General features: G+C 41.4%; 1 protein-coding gene and 1 pseudogene across 6 annotated transcripts; both read left to right on the top strand.

Annotated features, from left to right (window-relative positions):
* Nucleotides 1–301: 301 nt before the first annotated feature.
* Nucleotides 302–2,606, top strand: LOC147895633 (uncharacterized). Of its 6 annotated transcripts, none has more exons than XR_015541901.1 (7): nt 302–581; nt 901–1,020; nt 1,130–1,233; nt 1,448–1,530; nt 1,699–1,742; nt 1,840–2,016; nt 2,173–2,241. XR_015541901.1 is itself a non-coding variant. In XM_087382917.1 (7 exons), the coding sequence occupies exons 1-7, from the start codon at nt 331–333 to the stop codon at nt 2,266–2,268; spliced, it is 774 nt and encodes a 257-aa protein (XP_087239043.1). In that variant the 5' UTR covers nt 303–330; the 3' UTR covers nt 2,269–2,604. The 6 variants fall into 6 exon arrangements, 5 of the variants coding, with proteins under 5 accessions (XP_087239046.1, XP_087239043.1, XP_087239042.1 ...); XM_087382917.1 differs by having other exon boundaries at nt 303–581; nt 1,702–1,742; nt 1,938–2,016; nt 2,173–2,604; XM_087382916.1 differs by having other exon boundaries at nt 306–581; nt 1,938–2,016; nt 2,173–2,602.
* A 22,088-nt stretch (nt 2,607–24,694) lies between these two features.
* LOC147895632 (25S ribosomal RNA) lies at nt 24,695–25,899 on the top strand (annotated as a pseudogene).
* Nucleotides 25,900–26,461: the final 562 nt, after the last annotated feature.

The raw sequence follows: 26,461 nt of genomic DNA, 5'->3' as shown, positions 1-26,461 counted from the left end.
ACCCTAAAGTAATGGTAAGCTTCCTTGGCATTTTTGCTAACCACACCCACTAACTTTAACCTAACCATCGTTGTCCCACTAACCTCGTCAAATTGGCCAAGTACTCACTAACACACACTTTTGCTAACCCAACCCAAAAAAGACAACACTACCCTAAGACCCTTTGAAGGGCCAAAAAGATAAAAAATAAAGTACATTTCTACAGCTCCAAATCCTGACAGTTCCATATCCTTCACTAAAGACAAAAATTACTTCTACCAAAGCCTTGCCAAAGCTTTACAGGCTTCATTCCTGTGTCCAAAAGAGGTCAACGTCCTTTGAATTTCCTCCATGTATATCCAGTTAGGTAGCCTCTTATCATATGGAAATTTAGGAAGGGACTGCCTCAGGTATATGGCGGCCATGTTGCACACGTGGTCGCAGCAAAGCTCCCATCCATGGCGTCTCGCCCGGCTTCCCCTTCAGGCCTTCGCTCTTCCTGCCATCCGCGCACTTCGTAGCCCCCCCAGTGGACCTCCCCTCCTCCGCCTCGCTGTGTCAGCTACCACCCAGCTCCTTCGCATTTTCAGCCGGAACAACGGGTCCATCCTCAGCGCCCAATACTCTTTTCTGGGTTTGTTTATTGTCTGCATTTGGCCGTACCAATTTGCTTGGGGCTAGATTGAAGAGCTTGGTGGAGGGGGTTTGTATGTTGATAAGCAGCTGCCGCATGAATTCACGGTCAGCTTGTTTCATTAGAATCGAGAACCTGAGAACCTCTTGGGAATTTGGACTATGTAGGGTCAATTGATTCTGTACTTAGATATAAAACAGTTATCACTACATGCGTTCCGACTTGTAAGCTAAGCTTTCTTAGCTTTGATTTAATACATTTGTCCTTGTCTGTTATCTTTCCTGAAGAAAGGATGCTTCACCAAATGCGTCCACATCAGTTGCGAGAGAGCGTACTCGAGTGCAAGAGGTAGTCGATGCGCTTATGGTTGACTATCAGCAGTCGTACTTCCTTACAGGTCGATTAAAGTAATATACGAGCGCTTTTATCTTCATTGTGATCTTGAAACTACTGCTGTCTACGAATTGTGATGTAGAGTAATGCTAGCTGGGTACTAATGTGAGGCTTTCTCTAAAGTGACGCAAGCTGGATTTTTGTGGATTGCCAAATGCCAGGAGAGTTCACGAGCTCATTGTATGCTGAGGATTGCTACTTTGCTGATCCAACCATCAGCTTCACAGGTATATCGTCCTTTTGTTACTTTTGGCTGTCCACAGAATCTGACAGTTTCATCATAATGAAGGGCATTTTGTTAACTCTGCAAGGCCGAACCTTTATAAATCCCTGAGCTGGATTTGAAAAGGAAAACAGGAAGAACAAAATTAAACTTGATTTACTGAATTCAGAATTTGACAACAAATGGTTGATTCCTCTATGTTTGCTTAACTGTGGCAGGGACGGATTTATATGAGCGCAATCTAAAGCTGTTAGTTCCATTTTTTGAAGAACCATCAATCACCCTGTTCAGCCTTAATGAGGTGGGTAGCCAAATCACTGCATGCTAGGTTGATTTCGATAACATGAGGGCGTTAAGGATGTTATAAAATAAGGGGGTCTTGCAATGCAAAGAGCTGCATCGAGATTATGTATGTTTGTAACATGACCTGCTGAAATATAATTTCCCTTTACTCTGTCTTCTGCTCAAGGAGACAGGAGATCCAAGGTTAATACAGGCGAGTTGGCAGTTAAGGTGCAAATTTCGACATACCAACAATGTGTTTTTTTCTACCAAACTTTGCTAAATTGTATTTAAGGAGCTAAGGTTGTTTTGCATTGTTTCCTATCAGAACTTTTATCAAGCTTCCTTGGGGACCTTTGATTTGTGTTGGTGGTTGCAAGTTCTAAACCTAAGGAGCTAAGGTTGTTTTGCATTGTTTTCAACTAGAACTTATATCAAGCTTCCATGGAGACCTTTGATTTGTGTAGACGGTTGTACAATGTATACATTGGATGGAGACTTGAAGGTAAACCCTACAAAAAACTACCCTGAACAGATTTGTGAATTTTCAAATAGAAGTACGAGAGTGCTTACAATACCTAACATGCACTGGTTCTTTGAAATATCTGCAAATATATATATTTTCTCTAAAAGTGTTGATCAAGTGTCTTATGGATTTCAGATTGTAAGGCATATTGAGAGTTGGAGCATTTCTCCATTCCAAGCCGTTTGCCAATTGTTGAAGGCAGCAGAGAAGCGTTTTGAAAGTTCTCACTAGTACACATCCAGTTTACCTTGAATTGCCACTTGAAGAAGTTTAGTATAAGTAAGTAGCCATCTCGTTCTTTAGTTCTACTCTTACCTTGGTTTTGTTGTCTTGATGTATTTGTCCTTTCCCCTTTAAATATTGAAGGTTGATACTAAATTGGGCTTAGCTAGCAGTTTCTCTCTTTAACTGGAACCTTGGGTCCTTGGTCTTTTATTCATGACCATTTATATGTAATGTACGAAGCATAGATCATATTTTAAAGAAAAATGCAGTTTGCATGACGTGTCAATGTGTTCTTAAGTACTTTAGTAACTCACCTACATACACATTTTCCTCACTTCATGAATCTGAACCCTATGAGACTTCCACGCGTGAACTAGTGTACATGTATAGTCCTTGTGACGTGGTCCAATAATTCTTATTTTACTTTGTACTTTGAAGTTGGGGTTCTATCCTTGCTACTTTGATATCGATGTGGCAATCGTTAGCATTACTACCTCTTGGTAGTGACTTGTTCATGTTATTTCTACAATCAGTTTTCCTTATATGATTGGCCCTGCAAAGGGTCTTAGAGAAGGATGGGAATTTTTTGGGGTGGGTTGGGAAAAGAGGGAGTTTGTGTGTGTGTGGTTAGTTTTTGACCTAGTTAGTGAAGGTGTTAGGCTTACGTGAGGTGGTTAGGTTTAGGTTATTGGCCCTTGGGGTGTCAGAATTTAGGTTTTTTGGGTCTTTCTAGGTGCATATCTCCTCTCCATCATTTTCGTCCAGTTGCAGTCCTTGTTTCTCTACTCTCCACCCTCTCGCAACCTCATCACTGCTTGAGCCTCATAGCCTCACCACTCTCTGTGTCTCCTTACTCTCACTTTGCCTCACCTTCGTCTCTTGTTTCTTGCAAGGCTACTTCCTGTGCGGTTTGTTGGCCTGCGGGTCTATCGAGTGTGGTGAAATCTTGGCTAGGGGTGGTGAGCCTAGCGGTGCATGTGGAGTCTTATTGCGCGGGTCTCTCGGTCTGCGCTAGATGTGGAGGAAGGGCGAGTGGGTAACTTCGTGTGTTGTTTTTCTGGGTGGCTGCTTTCTATTGCTTTCTATTGTAGGTTCTGTGTGTTTATCTCCCAGACACTTCGACATGCAAGTTGCTATTTTTGCATGTTGGTATTGAGGGGAAAAGGAATAGAGCCTTCTAGACTAAGATGTTGTCGTGTGTTGTGGTTCGGTATGATGTGTTGTCTACTGTGTCAGAAGGTGTGATATTTGCTTTTCTGTATGGAGGGGAGGCAGTGGAGTTGTTTTCAGAATTTTATAGAAAAGCAGACGGTTTAGGTAACTTTCTTGGATTGACATCATCCATGATCTATGGTGCTCGTAATACTTGATTTTGTGTCGACCTGCTTCCATGTTGATACTTAAATGTTTTAAGTAGCCTGGTGGTTGAAATTTGACAGTTAAAGATAACCAGTTTAAAGGAGACTATTTTAGTATAGCACTATGCAACAAATTTTAGGATAGCACTGTATTACTGCAGGATAAGTGGTCGCCAGCATGATGGTTGAAAGGCTTGAGCATTTTGTGTGTGGTATGTGTCCATAGGGGTGGGTGCAGATCTGTATGAAGGTACATGAAATAAGGGGGGAAGAGTTGGAGTTTTCGCACCCAATTTGTTGGAAGTGAATTCAATTTTTTGTGCGATCAGCAGCACTTCGTTGAGCGATTTGGGGCAGCCATTGAGGCATGGCAAGAGGACTCGTAATGGGAGGATGAGTGTTAGAGACTCACTGTGCCCACATGTGAGCCCCCGATTTGAGGGGACAAGGGGCAGTGAGAGGCAGGAGGGCTGGGAAAGAAAGACCCAGGATGACATCATAGGCAACCAGCACACGGGCTGGTTGCTGCCTGCAACAGCAGAGAAATAGGGGGGCCTTGTGCCTCCCTTGGAAGCGTCTACAGTCCCATGGACTGGCTGCACAGGGCACCCTTTTATAGGGGCCTGTGGCAGGGCCAGTCGGCCCAACCAGGGTCACCGACCAGGGCCAACCCTGGTCAGATTTCCAGGGCAGTCTGGTCGGCCACCAGACAGGGTACCGACCCTGCTGGTCGGCCAACCCAGAGGGCCTGGGCAGTGCTTATAAAAGGCCCACTCCTTGTTTCATTCCACCATCCAGTGCAGGACAGAAAGCCTCTTCCTAGGCTGTGCTGTGCACTCAGAGCTGGTTCAGTTTGACAGAGAGAGTTCCATCAGTTCTCCTCAGCACTTGGCTGAGTTTTGTATTGCTCCCTTGGAGCCAGTTTCTGCCCACCATCCGGTGGATGAATATACTCTTTCTCTCTCTCTGTTTAAGTTATCTCTGAATGAGTGTTTATTGCATCTGTGATCAGTTATCTGAGTTGAGTGTGTAGAAGAGTGGGAGAGATATTGGGTGGAGGTTTGAGTGATTCATTCCCTCCTATTCTCCAACATGGTATCAGAGCCATAGGCTCTCAACTTTTCCTCATCAAAGCACTCTCTGAAGGAAGGAGTCCCTTGGCAGTAAGGCGATTCTGTTTTCAGCTCAAGCTAGCACGGGAGGTCAGTACATTTATTTCTGTTTCAGTTATTCAGTTTGCTATTCACTGAGATGGATCAGCGTTCAGAAGCCTCTACACCCATTGCTCGTCCTTCCTCCTTCTCCAGTCATCTTCCTTCTTCATTTATCCCTAATTTCGGTGAAGCTGGAAAGCTTGATGGGACGAACTATCCAATCTGGAAAGTCAAGATCCGAAGCCATCTGTTGGCACGGAAGTTGTGGAAGATTGTGAATGGGACCGAAGAGAAGCCGGAGGACATTGTGGACAAAAGAGGTGAAGTTTTAGTTGAAGCAGATGCGGATGAACTCCGTGCATGGGAGGAGAGGGATGCTCAAGCCTTAGCAATGCTTATTGGCACGACAGTAGACGCTGTGATTCCTCATATCCAGTTGGCAGAGACGTCTTCAGAGGCGTGGGTCATACTGAAGGAGCGATAATACAGCCCGTATCATTACTCTTCAGCATCAGCTTTATAATCTTGATATGAATGAGGGTGATAGTGTGCATGATCATCTGACAAAGGTGAAAGTCGTGCGGGACCAGCTCGCAGCGGTTGGTCAGAAGGTGGACACGAGTCAATTGGTGTTGCTCACACTCCACAAGTTGCCACGGAGTTTCAAAAGTTTTGTTGACTACGGTTACTACGGGTCAACGGACTAAGCCTTTCACCTTTGAGGAGCTTGACCCACTCCTGCTTCAGGAGGAGGCTCGAGAGAAACTCTTTACGCAAACCGACGAGAAGGCATTAGTGGCCAAAGACAAGCCAAAGGATTCCAAGAAGTGAGAGGATGCTGAACGCAAGAAGAAAATGAAGTGCTATTACTGTGAAAAGCTTGGCCACTCCGCCAAAGAATGCCGAAAGAAGAAAGCGGATCAAAATCGGAAGAGAGAAGCCAAGAGCAAAGAAGAGCCTAAGAATGATTCTGCCAATGTGACGACTGGACAGTTATTCTTAATTAGTGAACATTGTTCAGCATATGCAGTCAGTGAAGGTAAAGAGGGTTGGTATGTTGAGAGCGGTGCTTCCAAGCACATGTCCAACAGAAGGACTTGGTTCAAAACCATGGAAAGTACACACCCGGATTCCAAAGTTTCTATCGGGGATAGCCGGACGTGTCTTGTGAAAGCATCGGTAGCATTCCTTTCATTACAACGACAAGTGAGGAGAAGGATATCTCTGGAGTACTTTATGTACCCAACCTTTGCAAGAATTTACTGTCTGTAAGTCAGATGGACAAAAACAACATGGCAGTTCTCTTTCAAGATGGCAAGGTCACCGTGACATCCAAAGGAAATGAGCAGATGGTGGCTCAAGGCGTTGAAGAGGATGGACTGTACCATCTCAGTGCAATGTTGGTTCATGAAGACAACGGAAAGTCCAAACTTTGGCATGAGCGCTTTGGTCATGTCAGCTATGGAATCTTGGCTGAAATGTCAAAGTCGAAGATGGTGGATGGACTTCCACCAATTACAAGCAAGGATGATGTCTGTAGGGCTTGTCTAGAAGGCAAGCAGCACAGGGATAAGTTCTCACAAGAGGCCTCGTTTCGGTCCACTTGAGTTGGTTCACGCCGGCAAACCACTTGAGTTGGTTCACGCCGACATTTGTGGTTCAATGTCTACAACATCGTGGGCAGGATCCAAGTACTCACTTCTCTTTGTGGATGATTTCAGTAGAATGACCTGGGAATATTGTTTGGCTAAAAAGTCTCAGGCTTTCGAGAAGTTAAAAGACTGGAAGGCCAGAGTTGAAAAGGAGATAGGGGAGGATGTCAAGACATTCCGCACAGACAGGTGGGGAGAATTCACCTCAAATGAGTTCAACACATTTTGTCGCAAGCATGGGATCAAGCGACAACTCACCACCGCACATACTTCTCAGCAAAACGGGGTAGCCGAGAGGAAGCATAGAACCACCACAGAGACAGGGCTTAGACAGGGCTTGCTATGTTCCGAGGGAGGAACCTTTCTAAAGCCTATTGGAGTGAAGCTATCAATATAGCCGTACACATTCTCAACCGGACCAAGACGAAGGCTGTCAAGGACAAGACTCCATATGAGGCATTTTATGGTAAGAAGCCCTCTATCACTCATCTTCACATTTTTGGTTCTAACGCATGAGTGCATGTGCACAAGGAAGACATGACGAAGCTTGATTTCCGAAGCAAAAAATGTATCTTTGTTGGGTATAGCGACGAATCCAAGGCCTACCGCCTCTTCGACCCAGTAAAGAAGCAAATCCTTATTAGTCGGGATGTTGTCTTTGAGGAAAAGGAACCTGAACCCCAGGAGGAGTCTCAGATTGAGGAGGAGGAGATTGTTCAACCCCCGAACCCACCCCGTCCCAGGTTGACCATCCAAGAGGTGGCAAAATCAGAAGCTGATGCTCCACAAGATACTCAGGAAGAGCAGGATGTTCCAGAAGAAGTTCACGCTCCTCCTCTCACAGAGAAGCAGAAAAGGTTGCCCCAATGGTACCTACGGACATTGGAAGAGTCTCGGGTCACCGAATTACCTGAGAGTAGCAGTTCCGGATTGCGATGGTCTCAACGTCTTCAAAAGACCCCATTCGTGAATTTTGCGTTGGTGGCTCAGCTTGATGAGCCAAGGACCTTCGAGGAGGCGAAGGACAATCCAGAATGGCAGGCTGCCATGAAGGCAGAGATGGATGCTATCCTGAAGAACAATACCTGGGACTTAGTGGCCAGGCCCCCGCGATGGAAAGTCATCGGCACTAAGTGGGTATACAAATTTAAATACAAATCAGACGGCAGCTTGGATAAGTATAAAGCAAGGTTAGTGGTGAAAGGTTTTGCTCAAACTGAAGGCATGGATTTTGATGAAACTTTTGCTCCCACAGCCCGCATGGTTACTATCCGGACAGTGATTGCCCTTGCTGCCCAATTCCAGTGGCCTATTTTTCAAATGGATGTGAAGTCCGCATTCCTTAATGGAACCCTGAAGGAGGAGGTATAGGTGGAGCAGCCACCGGGCTTTCAAGATCCAGGGTCCCCATTTTAGGTCTGCAGGTTGAAGAAGGCGTTATATGGGCTGAAACAGGCCCCCAGAGCTTGGTACCAAAGGATTGATATATTCTTTCAGAAGATAGGGCTTAGTCGGAGTCCTTTTGAGGCAAACCTTTACTTGTTCATTGAGAAGGGATTGTGACTAGTACTCATCCACTATGTTGATGATCTTATCTTGACAGGTGATCATGTCAAGAAGATTTCACAGGTCAAGGAGCTACTCATGTCTGAGTTTGAGATGACTGACCTTGGGTTATTACATTACTTCCTTGGGATTGAAGTAAAGCAGGCCAAAGACAAGATCTTCATTTCACAGGAGAAATATTACAGAGAACTTCTGAAGAGATTTCAGATGGAGGATTACAGGACAGCATTAACTCCCATGGAGGTCGGGCTCAAACTAAGTGTTCACGACACATCTCAGCCGGTTGATACTCCCTTGTACCGACGATTGGTAGGAAGTTTGCTTTACCTTACCAATACTCGACCTGATATTTGTTATGCAGTTGGGCTATTATGCCAAATCTCTGCTTCTCCCAGGAAGAGTCATTGGGATGCAGGTTTACGGGTGCTGAGGTATCTGAAGGGTACTTGCACCTATGGGATCACCTACACCAAAGGCATCGAACTAGGCGGGTTCTGTGACAGTGATTGGGCGGGTGATGCTGACACCAGAAGATCGACAATGGGGTATTGTTTCTTACTTGCATCTGGTGCCATCTCTTGGCTAAGTAAGAAGCAACCCACAGTGGCCCTTTCATCTATAGAGGCAGAGTACAGAGCCGCGTGCACAGCAGCTTGTGAGACACTGTGGTTGAGGTGGATTCTGGACGACATGGACGTGTCTGGACGACATGGACGTGTGTCAGGAGGATGCAACAGTGCTGATGTGCGACAATCAGAGTTGCATAGCCATTGCCAAGAATCCAGTGTACCATCCGCGGACCAAGCACATCGAAGTTCATTACCACTTTGTTCGAGAGCTCATCATTGACGATGTGATCGAGCTTATCTACTGCCCGACCGCCGACAACTTGTCCGACCTCTTCACGAAGGCACTCCCTCGAGAACAGATGGAGCACCTCATCAAAAGCATGGGGATTGGCCCACAGTTGTGACATTGAGGGGGGGTGTTAGAGACTCACTGTGCCCACCTGTGAGCCCCCGATTTGAGGGGACAAGGGGCAGTGAGAGGTAGGAGGGCTGGGAAAGAGAGACCCAGGCTGACATCATAGGCAACCAGCACACGGGCTGGTTGCTGCCTGCAACAGCAGAGAAATAGGGGGGCCTTGTGCCTCCCTTGGAGGCGTCTACTGTCCCATGGACTGGCTGCACAGGCATCCTTTTATAGGGGCCTGTGGCAGGGCCAGTTGGCCCAACCAGGGCCACCGACCAGGGCCAACCCTGGTCGGATTTCCAGGGCAGTCTGGTCGGCCACCAGACAGGGTACCGACCCTGCTGGTCGGCCAACCCAGAGGGCCTGGGCAAGGTTGAATTTGAAAATGTATTTTAGATTTGAAACTGGAATTGTAATGCAAGGAGTTGCAAATGCTATTTGGAGTAGTGTTATTATTATGTCAAATGCCGTGAGTGGTTTAACGAACAGTGTACATCAGCTCTTTTTAGGACAAGGTTGCTCGAGAATGAAATATTGTGATCAAGTTATTGTATATTGTTTGAAGGAAAATATTATGAATTGCATTGCTTCCTATTTGATAGGTTTATGTTTATTCGAGGAGGGTCATTACAAGATATTATCTGAGATTGGAATGAGTTACATAGCATTTATGCTCTAGAGCATAGCCTTAGAAATGTGTGGGTGCATGTGTTTGAGGTGCTTATGCACATGGGTGTGTAGGTGTGTTATCGATATGTCAATGTGTCAGCATGTGCACATGCTTATGCAGAACTATTTGTAATGAAAACTTTTGCTTAGGAGATTGTAAAGAGATTCTTTGATGAAGCATATTGTAAAAAGAGAGAGATTAGAATCCTTGCAAGAAGAGAGTTCTTACCACACTCTGATCGTAGAGTGCTTAGACTGAATGAATGTTGAGAGCGAGTACTCGTCTAGTGAAAGATCTTTGCTGATCCGCGAAGTAGACTTATCATTTAAGCATGGGATATTTGAGAAAAAAGTATTGAATAAATACAAGACATGGCCCTTGCAAAATGTTAAGTATCCAAAGAGCTTGAAATTAGATTTAACCGATAGAGAAGGGCACGGATGTATTACCTTTGCTATAGGTGAGGTGTACTATGTAGACTTCATCAAAGACGTCAAATATCGGAAACTTTATTAAGATCATGAATTTTTTAGTTTGTAGCAAAAACACTTGCAACGTCGGAGGAATGCTTGATTACACCTTAGTTTTTGATCCTTCCACTAGGGTTGAATATTCCAAACCGTTTACAGTCGATCCAATATTTGTTCCAACAACTAGTATTTTAAAATATAAGAGAGATTGCGAGGATCTAATAAATAAAGGGTCAAGTCTACTACCTCCCCTTGGCTATGGTTGCGGTGATAGTGATCAAGCTAGGAAGCTTGATGCGATACATTGTGAACTGTCGAATTTTGAATGAGATGTGTAATGTCAATTATGAAAAATTATATGCTATTAGAGTAAAAGTATTACTTGCGTCGCCATTGCAATTGACCTTTTGGAACCATCGTCGCTCAAACCATCTAAGGATCGTGGACATGTTTAAGGCGGTCGACTTTTGCCATTTCGTTTTGAGAAATATAAGAGCAAAGAACAGTTAGCCGATTGCATTAAATATGCTAGACCTAATTATCTTGGTGCTTGAGTCCCATTGATCTCAATAAAACTTGCTAGAGTATTTCACCGACATATCCAGCAAATTAGATATGGAAATTGGGTAACATTCAATGCTTACAGAATGTTACAATTAATATTTTAAAATAGAATATACTTTATCGGTAGATAACACTTACTTTGTTCTACTTATAGATAAGTGATGTTCTTACTGTTACGGGGCTAAAATCAACCCTTTATGCTAATGTATGCTAATGTGTGCTCCTTTTGCAAAGAGGGGAAGATTTCAAAGGAAAACACTATAGCCCATTGTCTAACATGATATCGAATTACTATTTTAGAGAAGATTCCTAAAGTCAATGGCCTTATCACAACTTTAGATGGCGCTAGTACAGAGGTTGTATTGAAGAATACACGGGTGGGCCAGGTCTTAGATTTACCTTGCTTGTTCATAAAACTGCTTGAAGATAGAACACAGTTTCTAAAATCGAAATTATTCGACTAGAGGATCGAAGGGAGGTTCTTGGTTCATATGCAGGGTTTAGTTGCAAGCTTCATTCCTTTGAGCAGTGATATTGCTTGAATAGTTGTTTGAGCACGCGACAATGCTACAACACAATTGGTAGTTCATCACTCTTTCGTTCTTTTTCGAAGTTAAAAGCCACCAATTCTGTAACTGTCCCTCCATTGTATAGCGCGAGACCATTAGCTTCATTCGTCTGCAGCATAGTAGTACCTTGATGTTATCCAGTTTTAGTATGTTTCATTTCATAGTTCAAGGTCTTTAGTTCTAGTTCTTTTTATCCATTGTTCAGCACAAGATTATGAACTTCGTTGTTCCTGTAACATAGTAGCACCCAATTGCTACATAGTTTTGGATATTTTTTTTTGTTGAGTAAGGGGGACCTATCATTTAATGTCCCCCCTTGTAAATACACTTTGTCTACATAAAAAATAAAGAAAAAATTATACATAGAAAATGGTTGCACATGTTATCTCCTTTTGAAGCGACTACCCATTATGCATGATGTGATTCATCCCTATATGAGGGTATGAGTTCTTAACTAAATAAAGTTATTCACATTTTATTAAATTTAGGCTCAGTTATTACATGATTCGTTCCCATCATTAATTGTAACCCCATTAACGACATTGTTTTTTAAAAATACTCATCCTTTGAATGTACTAACAAAAGTTTATTCTTCTACGAATACATCTTCCTTACATAGAGAAAGTGATTAAATTTTCATAGTCTGTTCTTTCATGGACACGGCTTCCTTACATTGAAAAATTGAAAATAATTTCCATAGGAAGCAAACCCTCACCTTACTTTGTTCATAAGTGATTATGCATAATGCAGAATGTCTTTCGATCATCCAAAGAATTTTGACTATGTGCTGCTATTTGTTGTGAGTCTATTAATCGCATGACTTTCTTTACACAAACTTTAAAGGGAGACTAGTACGCGTACTCGTAAGATGGTAATGGCCTTCATTCTTATATTATTATTGTAAGTCTTACATTGTAGCTACAACTTCGCCATCGTTTTGCAGCCGTCATTAGCTACATACTATAAGATCTTCAATACTTGGTACATCCAACCAAACCTGGTACGCTTGCAGCTACTTCATTCCTATGAATCTTAAAAGACAAGGATGACGTACGCTAATAAAACAACTTTCATAACACCCCCCGTCCTAACTCTTGAGGTGCTTTCAATACCTATGAGAAATTCCCAAGAGCATTAAATCGCATTGACACTACCAGATGTAAAATGTCAAACATCAAAAATTTTAAAAAAATCACAACAATATCATACGAACATGGCTCCAATACTGATGACAATGACAAGCACGAATGGATACAACATCAAGGAACATGCCAACAATTACCGTACCAGAAGAAAACTCAATCTCAAAAGCAACAGCAGTAAAATGACAAAGAAAACAAGCACGCATAACACATGAGAGTATAACATTGCAGAAGTATTCAATAGCCTTTGGAACTACTTCTAGCTTTGTAGGAAAATATACTAGTACCATTCAAGATACTCCAATATACAAATGCTTATCTTGTGAGCGTGTACTGTTTAAAAAAAAACAGCATACACAAAGAAAAATACACATGCTTGGATAATGACCAAAAGGCATCACAACTTCACTTTTGAAGGGGAAAAAAAACGTATTTGTAGAGAATGTAAGACAGCCATAAAAGCAAATAGCATGCCGAAATATTTTGTCCCCCAGCACATACAACAAAACGCTGAGTTGTCGAACGTGGCAATCCTCAATGACATTGAAGAACGGTTAGTCGCTCCAAGGATAGCATTTACTCGAATAAGAGAATTATCACATGGCAGACAGTGTGGGGTACAAGGTAGCATTGCCAATGTGATGGTTGACACAAGTAAAGTGCAACACATCTTATCACGATTTATTAATGACGAATCATCAATAATACTTGGAATTAAAAAAAAAAACAATATAAGAGTATGTACTTGCTTGCAAAAGTCTATCTTGCTATCCTAATGCGAGCGCTATACACGCTTATTCAAACACCACTTTAGAAGAGCATGTACTTGCTTGGAAAAGTCCGTCTAGCTATCTTAATGCGAGTGCTACATAGGCTTATTCAAACACTACTTTAGAATTTCAACAATATAGAAATCAATGAACAGTGGTCTGAGCATTTGCAACGAACACTGCATTTGGAACAAAATACAAAAGAAGAAGAGAATGACAAAAAATCTAGTACATATGATACTGAGGAGACTTACGTAGACACTTTAAAACACAACCTCATTAAAGCTATACAAGTCTTAGATTACGAAATTGACATCAACTACGTAGCTACTTGCAAGAACAACAAACCGTTGGGACTATTTCAAGACAAGAACAATGAAATATAGTTGAATTTTCCTACACTTTTCTTTGGCTCAGAAAGACATTCAAAATCCTAGACTAACGTACCAAGACATTGCAAAGTGGAAATTAACACATGCATCCCTCAAGTTCTCACATAATATACTAAACCTTTTCTTCAAATCAATTAAGGTCCTCATCAATCAAGTAATGCAATCCATTTGGGTGCGATTACGCAAAGGTGCACTGCAAAATAGAATAATAAATGCAAAAGATGTTATGAACAATACTAACATTGAAGCCATTCTAAAGTTCAGAATTAGGTACATGGACTTCGAAAACCTGTACACTTCTTCGGGCCACCAAGCAAAACTCAGGAAAGATGCATTTGCGATGATGAGGCAGTTAGGGCCTCCATTATCATGTGTAGAGGAGACTATGGGAACCTCCAATAAATATATAAACAATTCAAAGGAAACAAAAAGAGGAAAAACAACTGAACATGAAAAGAAATATAGAAAAGTACATGAATGAAAGGAAAAAATGAATAGAGGTGCATAGGCCATTAAATTTAAAAAACAAAGTGCCCACTTCGGCAAAATCAATACAAAATTTATGTCACACTCTCAACCAGTTCTTAATTTGTTGTTCCTCATTGTAGTCCATTCTCATGGTAGCTACTTAGTTGAGTGCAACTTCTTTTGCCTTCTATAGAGCACCAACTATTCCTTCAGGATGCCGATCGTCGTGCCTTTATCCATACACTTGACACCAACTCGTCCATTCCCCCATAAAGTCAACCATATAGGTGTGTGAGCATGGTTTTTACCTAGTGAGTAGAAGCAATGCCCTTGCTTCATGCCTCCTCAACATGTGGATCTCACATTGGCAAAGAAGAAATCTTTTCTCAAACACAACATATAGAAGCCTTTTCTCAAAGCAGGCAAATATAAGGTTAGTGGGGGAACATTATAGGTTTTTAGTTCATATTTACTACTATGACTATCTTAGTAGATTTGAGTTTTGTAGTTGAATCGATTTCAATTGTTAAAACTTAGATCATTATATTTTGGGGTAGGGCCATAAATTTCAATAGCTCCTTGATAGTTTTCTTTGCTCAAGCATTGAGATGACAAGAAAGTAAGTCAACTGTGCTCAAGGGAGCTATTTTTAGTGGTAAAAGCCCTAGTAAGGATAGCGAGTATATGTTTAGGAGTAGTAGCTTCATACGAGGCTATATTGCTCGAACATTATATTGACAAAATATCCAAGGAGGCAAACAATACCTCCTGGAATTTTTTATTTGATAGTGTCATGGGGTACCATGTAATAGATTAAAGTTAAATACTAATGATTCCTACTTGATGGAGAGTTTATAGCCCAAGCTTAAAATTGATGGAAATAATACATGGATTGTGACTAACCTCTCCATAGGAGTGCAATCAACCTATAGTAGATAGAGCCTCAATAGCAATTTAGTGCATAGAGAGGTGAAATCGGATGGTGCAAAGGAGAAACAAACACGATTGTGAGACCTTTGATGGAATAGGTAGTTTACACAACACATGGGATTTTCAAACATGACACAAGATCATGTTTTGCTAGTGCATGCATCATATGAGATCATGACAAGTGTCAGGACATTGCAATTATGAAGCAATGGGAGCTATGTCATACTTTCCCTCTATGTGGAGATGGCTCCATGGAGATAAAAAATGTCAATCCAGAATTTGGGAGGCCTTTGATGACCTCACTAATGCTCTAGAAGAGGGTTATAACTTTGTTATTGTTTCTACTTGTAAGAATGTTTCAGTAATTTTGGAAAAATCCCAAGTCCCACTGGTATAGAAAATTGATGAAGTTTTAGGTGATAAATTGCTTCATTTGGAAGTTAGAATTTGATAAATTGTGTGAATTACCTACTTAATTTATAACACGTGGGAGTCAAATTTGATAAAGTGAGTAAACTATCTACTCAAGTTATATCATTTAAAAGTCAAATATTAATGGATTCTATATATAGTTTATTCAATTTACATAACCTATTTGGATTTTTAAAAGCACAATTGGAGACAATTTAGTTTTCTTAATTACATCAATTTTTATAGAGCATAATGATGTTTGAATGCTTTTACATTATCTCCTTGTATGTTTTGCCTTTAATGACTCCTCCTTTATAGTTGACCTCTTAGTTTCATAAATATACAAGATTTATATGCTACCTTGATATCAAATTTATTAAATATTGTACTTACAAAATTGTTTCACCACATAGAAACCATTATAGACACACGATGACCTTTGGTCTTCTTTATAGGCGCTATTTCCACTTGCAATCCCTGTAATTTCCCCCTTCGGATTCAATATAGTAGGGGACGAATCGAGTGCTGCCAATTAGATACAAACCTAGATGGGGAAGAGTTGATTCTACTCAAAAAGCATGGTGTGTGGTGTTGGGTAGATAGAAACAATACTTCTTGTTCCTCTGTTGCTTAGCTAGAAGAAGCTACTCCTTTGACTACCATAGCCACTACCACCCTCGATAACACCATAAAAGCTTCATCCCTTGTATATCTTCACCTTGTCTTCGTCCCTTCTTTGCATCCCTTTCCTTCATTTTCGATCAAGCCTGTCCTTTTTCTTCGGGGAAGGGCAAGAAGCTAGTTTTTTGAGCGACACACACACACACAACATGCACACAATTCTTTTTGTCTCTTTTCTCTCTTCGTCCTCATTGCAACCCTCTATCTCCATCTATGTCTAACTCTGTCACATCTCTCTCTACCCCCTCTCTCATGCACACACTGTTCTCTCTCTCTCTCTCACTCACTCACACACACACACACACATTTTTTTTCATGAAACTATGAACATTATATTATGAAATAACCATTTTACAATAGGGCAGGGCTCTAGAAAAGAGCCAAACCCTATCTATCAAAAACAGTAAAAGAAAAGCTCAATGCAATAGACATCCAAATCCTCCTCATGCAAGGCATCATATAAGGACTGTCGTAATGAGGCCCAGAAGAACTTATAAGGGTGCTGAAGAGATAAAGCCAGAAATGCATGATTTTGCTAAAGTCAGAGGGTCCACAATGCCCAATATCTGATCCAATGAGTACTAGGACAAAGGAGTTGGTAATCTTCCAAACATCCAAAAAAACTTCGAGAACTTGTGTGCCAAAAATTTGAGGGATAAAAAATAGGTGATCCTGTCCAGAAGGTCCCTGGAATATGAACAAAACCACAATAAGCGCTGAATACTCTTAGGAGCATGATGACATCTTGGACAAAGAGAGGAGGCAATCCTTCTTTGAGCCAATTTCACTCCCACTAGAAAAATACCAACAATGCATCTTTAAAAAAAGAGTCTCTGCTTTAATGGCATTTTTCAGCTTCCATATTAATTGCAAGTTTGCTTTCCACCAAGATAAAGACTTATTCAGATGCCAAAGAGAATTGGCATGATGAGCAATCCATGGAGGATGTAAAATCAATCTATAACCTATATGGAAGTCAGTAAATGCAAAGCGTGAGATGATAAGCTTGGACTTGAAGACTGAAGATTCCAATCTTGAAGTCTGTCTCTCACTACCAATGGTGGAATCGGAACAAAAGAGAGTAAGAGAGCTGCAATAACTTTCCATATGGGTCTATGATGCATCCCAAGATTCTATTGTCAACAAGCCATCAGAAAAGAGAGAATATGCCCCTGAATATCCACCACATCATCAATGAACCAAATGCCCAACTTCATGAGATTGTAACCCTTGATTGGTTGTTGTATAGCAAGAGGAGAGTAAAAAACAACACTCCAATGAAGGCTTTCCAACTAAAGAGATGAAGCTATAGAAGAAGAATGGGGAGATCATTTGATGTGACAGAGCACCTGCTTCCAATCCTGAATCAAGGTAGTAGAAAATGGACAGCCAAGTATTTTGCCTTGAAACTTGCCAAGTACTACTTCCCATGGATCAGTGATCCAATGCCCATAAGCATTTGTATGCATCTGTCCACACATAACTGCCAACATAATAGACTATGGCTGCTCTTGCTGAAAAAAAGTCCTAAGCATAGTGACCTTTCTTGCTAACACATGAAATTTGATGTTTAGAATATTCAAACCTCCATGCATCTTTGGAGAGCAAAGCAGGTCCATTTTGAGCAACCTCAAAGCTTTTTTATGGAGCTTAGTTTTAAAAAATCTCCATGGCCTGAGACATAAAAGAAGAGAGATATCGAGATGACCAATGTAGTAAAGGTAAGTAAAACTGGACCTAAGCCGAAATAATGGACTGGACAATTCGAAGCCGAACATGCAAAGGCCAAGTGGAGATCTTCCAATATTCTAATTTGTCCTAAATTTTGTTGAATACCCAAGACATTTGATGCTTATTGCTGATTTTCTAGCCAATTGGACAATCCAAATGCCTTACTATGTGCTCAGGAGGAACAATATGACCTGAGCATGCCAGTCACAAAGCTTGAGAGGGAAGAGTTTTGATTTCTGAAAATTAATATTTAGACCAGCTGCCAAAACCAAAATTAGAAAGGGTATCGATCAATAAGTGAAGCTCCACAGGACAATTCTTTGGCATGAAGTAAGAATTATATGCATAAGCCTGTGCAATAAAAGGCAGTGAGCCTGGAATTTGCAACCCCACAAGCTGTTCAGTATCAACCAAATGATCCATATAAAGAAGCAAAGGATGAGAAGCAATAGCATAGAGCAAAGCACTAAGAGGGCATCCCTATTGGATTAACCATGCTAGAGTCCAGGACTCATACAAATGATTCCCTATAAGGCATTGAGTAGTGGAATCAAAGTAAAGCCAATAAATGACATTAACTAGCTTTTGGCCCAAAACCAAGTCTTGACATGGTTTGAGAGACATAATCCCACTATACGGTATCAAATGCCTTTGCCACATCCACCTGCATGACCAAAACATCTTGATCTGAACATTTAGCATATTACATTGCAGTGAGAGTATTGGAGATATTATCATGTATATGCCTTCTTGGAACAAAACCATATTGCTTGGGATGAAGACCATCATGAAGAGTATATTTTATTCGATGAACCAACATTTTGGCAATAAGTTTATATATCATAGGCATCAAAGTTATTGGTCTCCGGTCAGCCATAGTCTCATAGAGAGGTTTTTTGGGCACAAGCTTTACCAGACCATGCTTCCAAGCGGAAGGAAGATGTTGATGCTACCAGGCTACATTAATGAGCTATAATATTGGACCCTTCAATTCAGCCTAAAAGGCAACAAAAAATTCAACTGTGAAACCATCCTAGCCAGGGGATTTATGTTTACCAAAATGCTTGAGAGCAACATCCAATTCAATATCTGAAAAAGACATTTCCAGCAATGAAGCTTTTTGCAAAGAAATAATAGGAGAGACAAGATCAATAAATTTGCTCCACGCTAATTCAACCTGAGGAGTAGAAGAAGATGGCTAAGAAAAGAGAAGTTGAAAACGATCCAGGCATTGTTTTCCAAGCTAAGATAAAGTCTGGGTCCAAGTACCATCTGGTTTTCTGACTTTCACGATAGATTGACTTTGTTTATGTGCATGCAAATTCTGAAAAAAAGATTTTGATGAACAACCCTTATCTAGCAAAGGCTTATTAACTCTAGCCCTTGTCTGCCATTTGGAAAGCTTGCATTTATCATTGGCATCAATGATGGAAGAAGCACAAGACAATGAACCCTGTTCTGAAGAGGAAAGAGACCTTTGATGGCTAATCTGTACCAAGAATTGCTTTTGTGATTTTGCCCACTGGATTTGATGCTTGGTTTCTGCCATGTACCACCTTCCATAATTCTTAATGACATTTTGAATGCGATGCACAAAAGAGTTCCAAGCAAAGTCAATGTCCTCCCAAGCATGTGATAACAAAGGCCTGCAAGCCATTTGACTCATTTGCTGAAAATTTTCATGAGAAAGGTATAATTGATCTTCCGACTCCAATTCTTTGACCACCACTTTGCACTAGGTCAAATTCCATTCAGGCTTAGAAAATGGCCTCTAGGTATTAGATCATTCTCAATGACCAAGGCCTATAAGTATGAGGAATCATGCTACACATGAGTGAAAGTATAGGATTGGATCAAAAGAAGCAATCCCATCAAGAGAAATTTTGACATGGGTTTTGCTATTATCAATAATGTTGATTCCCTGATGGAATTGATGTTTGGAATTGACATTTGGGGTTTCTATCTTTTATTCTTAAAAGTTATACAGCCATCCAACACTTCATTCATTGAAGTGGGCTAAACAATTAAGAAACATATCCACAAATCATACTTTTTAAAACTTGTTGAACCAAATTTTACAAAAGAGGACAAGCTGTTTACTCTTATGTAATATTCGTGATCATTGTTGGAGATTAAATGGAAGAACAAGAAACAACATGCACTAGAAGCAAAGCTCCCACAAATCTATTAGTTGGGTGCATGGCAATGATGAGAGCAACACAATTTCTCCCCACAACAATCAATCTCAAAGTAGCAAACTGACCCCAATTATCCACTTCATCATATTTGATCTAGATGTCCAAATGTTTAGGGAGGAAACGATAATGAAAATGATTGAGGTCACAAAAGCAATGCCTCTAGACAGCCTTGTGGACTTCATCTCGCCCAATCCATGAGGGGGGATAGGTGCCCCTGGGTCTCTTAGATGGGCTTCGTACTTGGGAGAAGAGCCATGGCTCCATCCTAAAGCCCAGTCCTATGGGTTCCAATGATATATATTGATGTATTGTTGGATTGCTTCTTCCAACAAATGTATTGCACTCTGTAACATGCTATTTGTAAATATGCAACTACACATGTACATTTATATTTTTTTGGTGCATCTTTAGTGTTATTGGATAGAGAACATCAATTGTAAATACATTTTTAATTTGAAAATCAGAGGATCCAATTTGCTACTGTGTTCCTTCGCTTCATGTTTTCTTACTTTAGGCCTTTTTGTGTACATAAAAATTCAATTGGGGAATTTTTGCCTTCAATACATTACAAAAGAAATGTTTTGAATAGATAAGTTTATTACATACGAAAAATACATTGTCACCATATACATATACATGGTCACATCATATATCTTCCAGTGCCTCCGATTCATGTCGAGCTGAAACATCTTTACAAATGATCTGATGCTTTAAACAATAAAGCATTACAAAAGCAATGTTTTGAATAGATAAATTTATTACATATGGAAAATACATTGTCACCATATACATATACATGATCACATCATATATCTTCCAGTGCCTCTGATTCACGTCGGGCTGAAACATATCACTTCCCAAAGGGTTTAAGGTTTAGGGTTTAGGGTTTAGGGTACTAGAGCCTTGTTCTCTTTCTTGCGCTACGAGAGTTGTCTAAAAGTCACTGACTGAGCTCCCCCTTTGATGGCCAGAGAAGTGCCTTTGTGGTTGTAGCCGACTAGTGTGAAGAGCTCCACTGTGTCAAGATACCTGTCTCTTTTCCTCATGGCAAAAGTCATCCGTTCCCTTTCTTCTCATTTCTCCTCGCCCTGTTCCGCCTCCACTACTGTCGAGATAAGAGAGTCCAAGAATACTTGGAACTTACCATTGATTGATCCGGAAGAGGTTTATAAGTTTTTTGCTTTTCAGTTCAAGGCTCTTCGTCACGTCAAGATTTCTAAGGTCTGCATAAATATTGCTGACGAAGGCAATACGGGTGTCTATCTTCCTTTGTTCTCTCCTTCAGAAATCGAGACTTTCAAACACTCCAGGTATCAATATATCCATTTTGGTTGTTTCGTGCTAGCCATTGAGCCTTTGTTCCATTCTGGGGTTAATGCCACTTGTATGGTTAGCCTAGTCGATACTCGTCATCTCCGTTTGAGTGATGCCCACATCGGGCTTGTACATGGTTCCTTGAACAAGGAACCTGTATATACAGTTGTCTATCCAAACTTTAAAATGTCTCTTAATGACCCCCATGGCCAACATGGAGGCACAGACCGTTTTGAAAAATCAACCATATATCGATATCTTACAACACCTAAGGGTGCAATGGATTGCATTTAGACGACTAAAGAAACCAGCCCAAGGCCTTGTCAAAGGGCATAAAGATCGACAAAGTTGGGATGTGAGTAATAAACTTTGTTTTGTATGCATTTTTTATTTCAAGAATGTTTATGGCTTTGTAAAAGAAATGATAGTGGTGTCAATTCCCTAATGTGAGAATGGCACTAGTACCATTCTTCTAGTTACCAAGTCATGCTTTTGACATGGTAATGGGAGAATCGCACTAGTGTCATTATTATCTCTATTACATGATTTGGATTAGAAGAATGTCTAAGATGATTTGTATCGATGGGTGCAAACATCTCCCCTTTGCCCAGCACGAGCCTCGTCTCCCCCTTTTTTGCTTTTCACACATCTCCCCTTTGCCCAGCCCGAGCTTCGTCTCCCCCTTTTTTGCTTTTCACACATCTCCTCTTTGCCCGAGCCTCATCTCCTCTTTCCACACATCTCCCCTTTGCCCGAGCCTCATCTCCCCTTTACAACGCCCCTCTTTTCACTTTTCACACATCTCCCCTTTGCTTGAGCCTCATCTCCCCTTTACAATGCCCTCGGATACTTCCATCCGAATAGAGGGGGGTAGATATTTGCGGCATCATAAATATCTACAGCATTTCGACAAAATCAATGATTGAATGGTTGGTGAAAAAAATCCCTTCACACCAAGTTTCACGGGAATTTATTATCTTTTGATTCCTAGTCACCATCTTACAATTCCTGCCGGAGTCGTATCTGCACAACCCATTCAGGAAGGGGGGTCGACATGAGAGTTGAAGTATGGGATATTCATTATATCAAATATGTATGGGGCGTGGCCAAGTGGTAAGGCAGCGGGTTTTGGTCCCGTCATTCGGAGGTTCGAATCCTTCCATCCCAGTTTGATGCATAAGTAGGTACACCCCATCTCCTTTTATGTGATCTTTTTTTTTCCTTCTTTTATGGGAGAGTCAGGAACGTTCTAAATTGGGACGGACTACTCCGTGTCCCTCCTTCCACCTATTGATGGATCGTCCAGTTCATGTTACGACGATGAGCCAGATATAGCAATAGATCCAGGGGCGAAAAACAATATTAAGAATAATTCATGAAATTAGCCTATTGGATGTATGCCTTCCATTTACGTCCCTCTTTTCCCTTCCCCTATCACACATTGCCATCAAATATTTTGCACCTTCCTTTCTTTAATGAATTATTCACTAAACCCATCTTATACATAACCTCATGAACTCATTATAAAATACGTTTATCCAACACCTCTATTCAACAATAAAGAATAATACACCTTAGAAAAATTCAAAATGATTGGTTTAGGAATCACAAAAGCACACCCTCGAAGACAAGTTTCAACCACCAAAATATACGCTGATTTTGTAACATTCTTAGCTCTCAAAATCTTTACATATGAAAACAAGTAAGCACACCCTCGAAGACAAGTTTCAACCACCAAAATATACCAACACCCCATCTTAATCCAATGAGCTGATTCTGTACTATATGGATCATTTCTAACATTCTTAGCTCTGAAAACCTTTACATATGAAGAAAATTTTCATTTTGTACTATGTGGACCACAATTTCCAACATTCTTAGCTCTAAAAACCTTTACATATGGAGAAAATTTTTTCAATACATTGACTTCAAATTTTCATCCTGAGAGCAAGACACAATGGGAAAATCACAATGTGAAGGAACACAATCTTTTTTATCATAAATAAAGGCATACACCTTTACAAATAAAAAAACTTGTATAACTCAAAATGAAGCATGACTTGTCACAATAATGAAAACAAATATATAAGAGCATAATGGACGAAACGTTTTTCAAAGCATCAACATATGCTCAGGATAGTCTTACTTGCTTTTTCTAATATAAAACCCATAATACAAAACCAAAATTTAAATAAAAACAAGAAGACCTCATGAATGATGTTCTAATATGAAGAACACACTTAAGAGATGTTCAAAAGCCCATAAAGCCAATGAGCAGCCATGACTCCCTTCCATCCATTCATAACACTATGCCTCTTGTGCTTCTTATTACACTAGATAGTCTTCTACTTCAATTCCGTATATGACTCCTCTAAACTAGAAAACCCCAATAAAGCAAGACATTTCCCTGATATCTTTCAATGTGCATCACAATGATGAATTGACAATCGAAGAATTGGACCTTGAGATTAACCATCTAGTAGCCGGTTCCCTCCGAAGTTTCCCTCAGGATAACTGGAGCTCATTGCACAGTTTTATCGGGTAACGTGAATGATTAGAGGCATCGGGGGTGTAACACCCTCGACCTATTCTCAAACCCTAAATAGGTAAGTGGCCGGGGTTGCTCCGTTGAACCCTAGTGCAGAATGGGAGCTCCAAGTGGGCCATTTTTGGTAAGCAGAACTGGCGATGCGAGATGAATCGAAAGCCGAGTTACGGTGCCGAACTGCACACTAACCTAGATCCCACAAAGGGTGTTGATTGATAAAGACAGCAGGACGGTGGTCATGGAACTCGAAATCCGCTAAGGAGTGTGTAACAACTCACCTACCGAATCAACTAGCCCCGAAAATGGATGGTGCTGAAGCGTGCGATCTATACCTGGCCATCAAGGCGAGTGCGAGGCCTCGATGAGTAGGAGGGCATGGGGGTCATGGCGCAGCCCTGGGCGTGAGCCCGAGTGAAACGGCCCCCAGTGCACATCTTGGTGGTAGTAGCAAATATTCAAATGAGAACTTTGAAGACCGAAGTGGAGAAAGGTTCCATGTGAACAGCAATTGGACATGGGTTAGTCGATCCTAAGAGATGGGGTAGTCCTCTGTCAAGGGCGCACTGCGCACCATGCTTCGAAAGGGAATCGGGTCAATATTCCCGAACCAGGACGTGGCGGTGGACAGTAACATGACTGAATCCAGAGATGACGGCGGGGGTCTCGGGAAGAGTTCTCTTTTCTTTTTAGCAGCCCGCCCACCCTGAAATTGGATCATCCGGAGATAGGGTCCAACGGCTGGTAAAGCACCACACGTCTCGCAGTGTCCGGTGTGCCCTTGGCGGCCCGTGAAAATCTGGAGGAGCGATTGCCAATCACACCCGGTCGTACTCATAATCGCATCAGGTCTCCAAGGTCAATAGCCTCTGGTCGATAGAACAATGTAGGTAAGGGAAGTCAGCAAAACGGAATCGTAACTTGGGAATCGGCTATTTAATTAAAACAAAGCATTGCGATGGTCCTTGCGGATGTTGACGTAATGTGATTTCTGCCCAGTGCTCTGAATGTCAAAGTGAAGAAATTCAACCAAGCACGAGTAAACGGTGGGAGTAACTATGTCTCTCTTAAGGTAGCCAAATGCCTCATCATCTCTAATTAGTGACACGCATGAATGGATTGACGAGATTCCCAATGTCCCTATCTACTATCTAGCAAAACCACAGCCAAGGGAACGAGCTTGGAAGAATCAGCAGGGAAAGAAGACCTTGTTGAGCTTGACGACTTTGTGAAATGACTTGAGAGGTGTATAATAAGTGGGAGCTTTTGGTGCAAGTGAAATACCACTACTTTTAACATTATTTTACTCACTCCATGAGGTGGAGGCGGGGCTCGGCCCCTGCTTCTGGTCTTAAGGCATGTCCGCACACTGATCCAGGCGGAAGACATTGTCAGGTGGGGAGTTTGGCTGGGGCGGCACATCTGTTAAAAGATAACACAAGTGTCCTAAGATGAGCTCAATGAGAATAGAAATCTCGTGTGGAACAAAAGGGTAAAAGCTCATTTGATTTTGATTTTCAGTACGAATACAAATTGTGAAAGCATGGTCTATCGATCCTTTAGTGTTTCGGAATTTGAAGCTAGAGGTGTCAGAAAAGTTACCATAGGGATAACTGGCTTGTGGCAGCCAAGCGTTCATAGCGACACTGCTTTTGATCCTTCGATGTCGGCTCTTTCTATCATTGCGAAGCAGAATTCGCCAAGTGTTGGATTGCTCACCCACAAATAGGGAACGTGAACTGGGTTTAGATCGTCATACGATAGGTTAGTTTTACCCTACTGATGAGCGGTGCTGTAATAGTAATCCAACTTAGTACGCGAGGAACCGTTGATTCACATAATAGTAATCCAACTTAGTACGAGAGGTGCGCTTGGTTGAAAAGCCAGTGGCGTGAAGCTACCATGTCTACCTACCTGCAAACTGATTTAGAGTTAAGGGTTTAGGGTTTAGGCAACTCTACACCCTAAAAACCTAAGCCGTGAGCCCTAAACCCCGAAACACTAAACCCTAAAAACAATGAACCCTAAACCCTAAGCCGTGAACCCTAAACCCCGAAACACTAAACCCCTCAAGACACTTAACCGTAAGCCCTAAAACCTAAACACTAAACCCTAAACCTTAAATCCTTAAACCCTAAAACCTTAAAACACAAAACCCTAAATCCAAAAACCCTAAAGCCCTAAACCCTATACCTTAAATTCTAAACCCTAAACCCTAAACCCTCACAAACCCTAAACCCTAAGCCGTGAATCCTAAACCCTAAAGAATAAGGTGCTGAGTGTTGACTAGGCTGGCCATACATGTAGCATTAACTCTTGAACGAAAGAGAGGCTCCATTGCTAAGATGAAACATCCGTAATGGATGTAGGAGTGTATCCCTAAACCCTAAACCCTAAAACCCTAATCCCTAAAACCCTAAACCCTCATAAACCCTAAACCCTTAACCTTAAATCCTCAAAAACCCTGAACCCTAAGCCACGAACCCTAAAACCCTTAACCCTAAACCCTGCAAACCGGTTTAGGGTTCAGGGTTTAGGCTTCAGGGTTTAGGGTTCAGGGGTTCAGGGTTCAGGGTTTAGGGTTTAGGGCTTAGGAACACTAAAAACACTGAACCCTAAACCCTAGGCTGTGAACCCTAAAT

Source organism: Dipteris shenzhenensis, chromosome 12 (assembly GCF_047967505.1).
Source record: "Dipteris shenzhenensis isolate YYH24624 ecotype China chromosome 12, Dip_SZ_1.0, whole genome shotgun sequence".
Classification (NCBI taxonomy): domain Eukaryota; kingdom Viridiplantae; phylum Streptophyta; class Polypodiopsida; order Gleicheniales; family Dipteridaceae; genus Dipteris; species Dipteris shenzhenensis.
The sequence above is the reverse complement of the archived record's forward strand: the minus strand, read 5'-3'. Positions and strand labels throughout refer to the sequence as shown.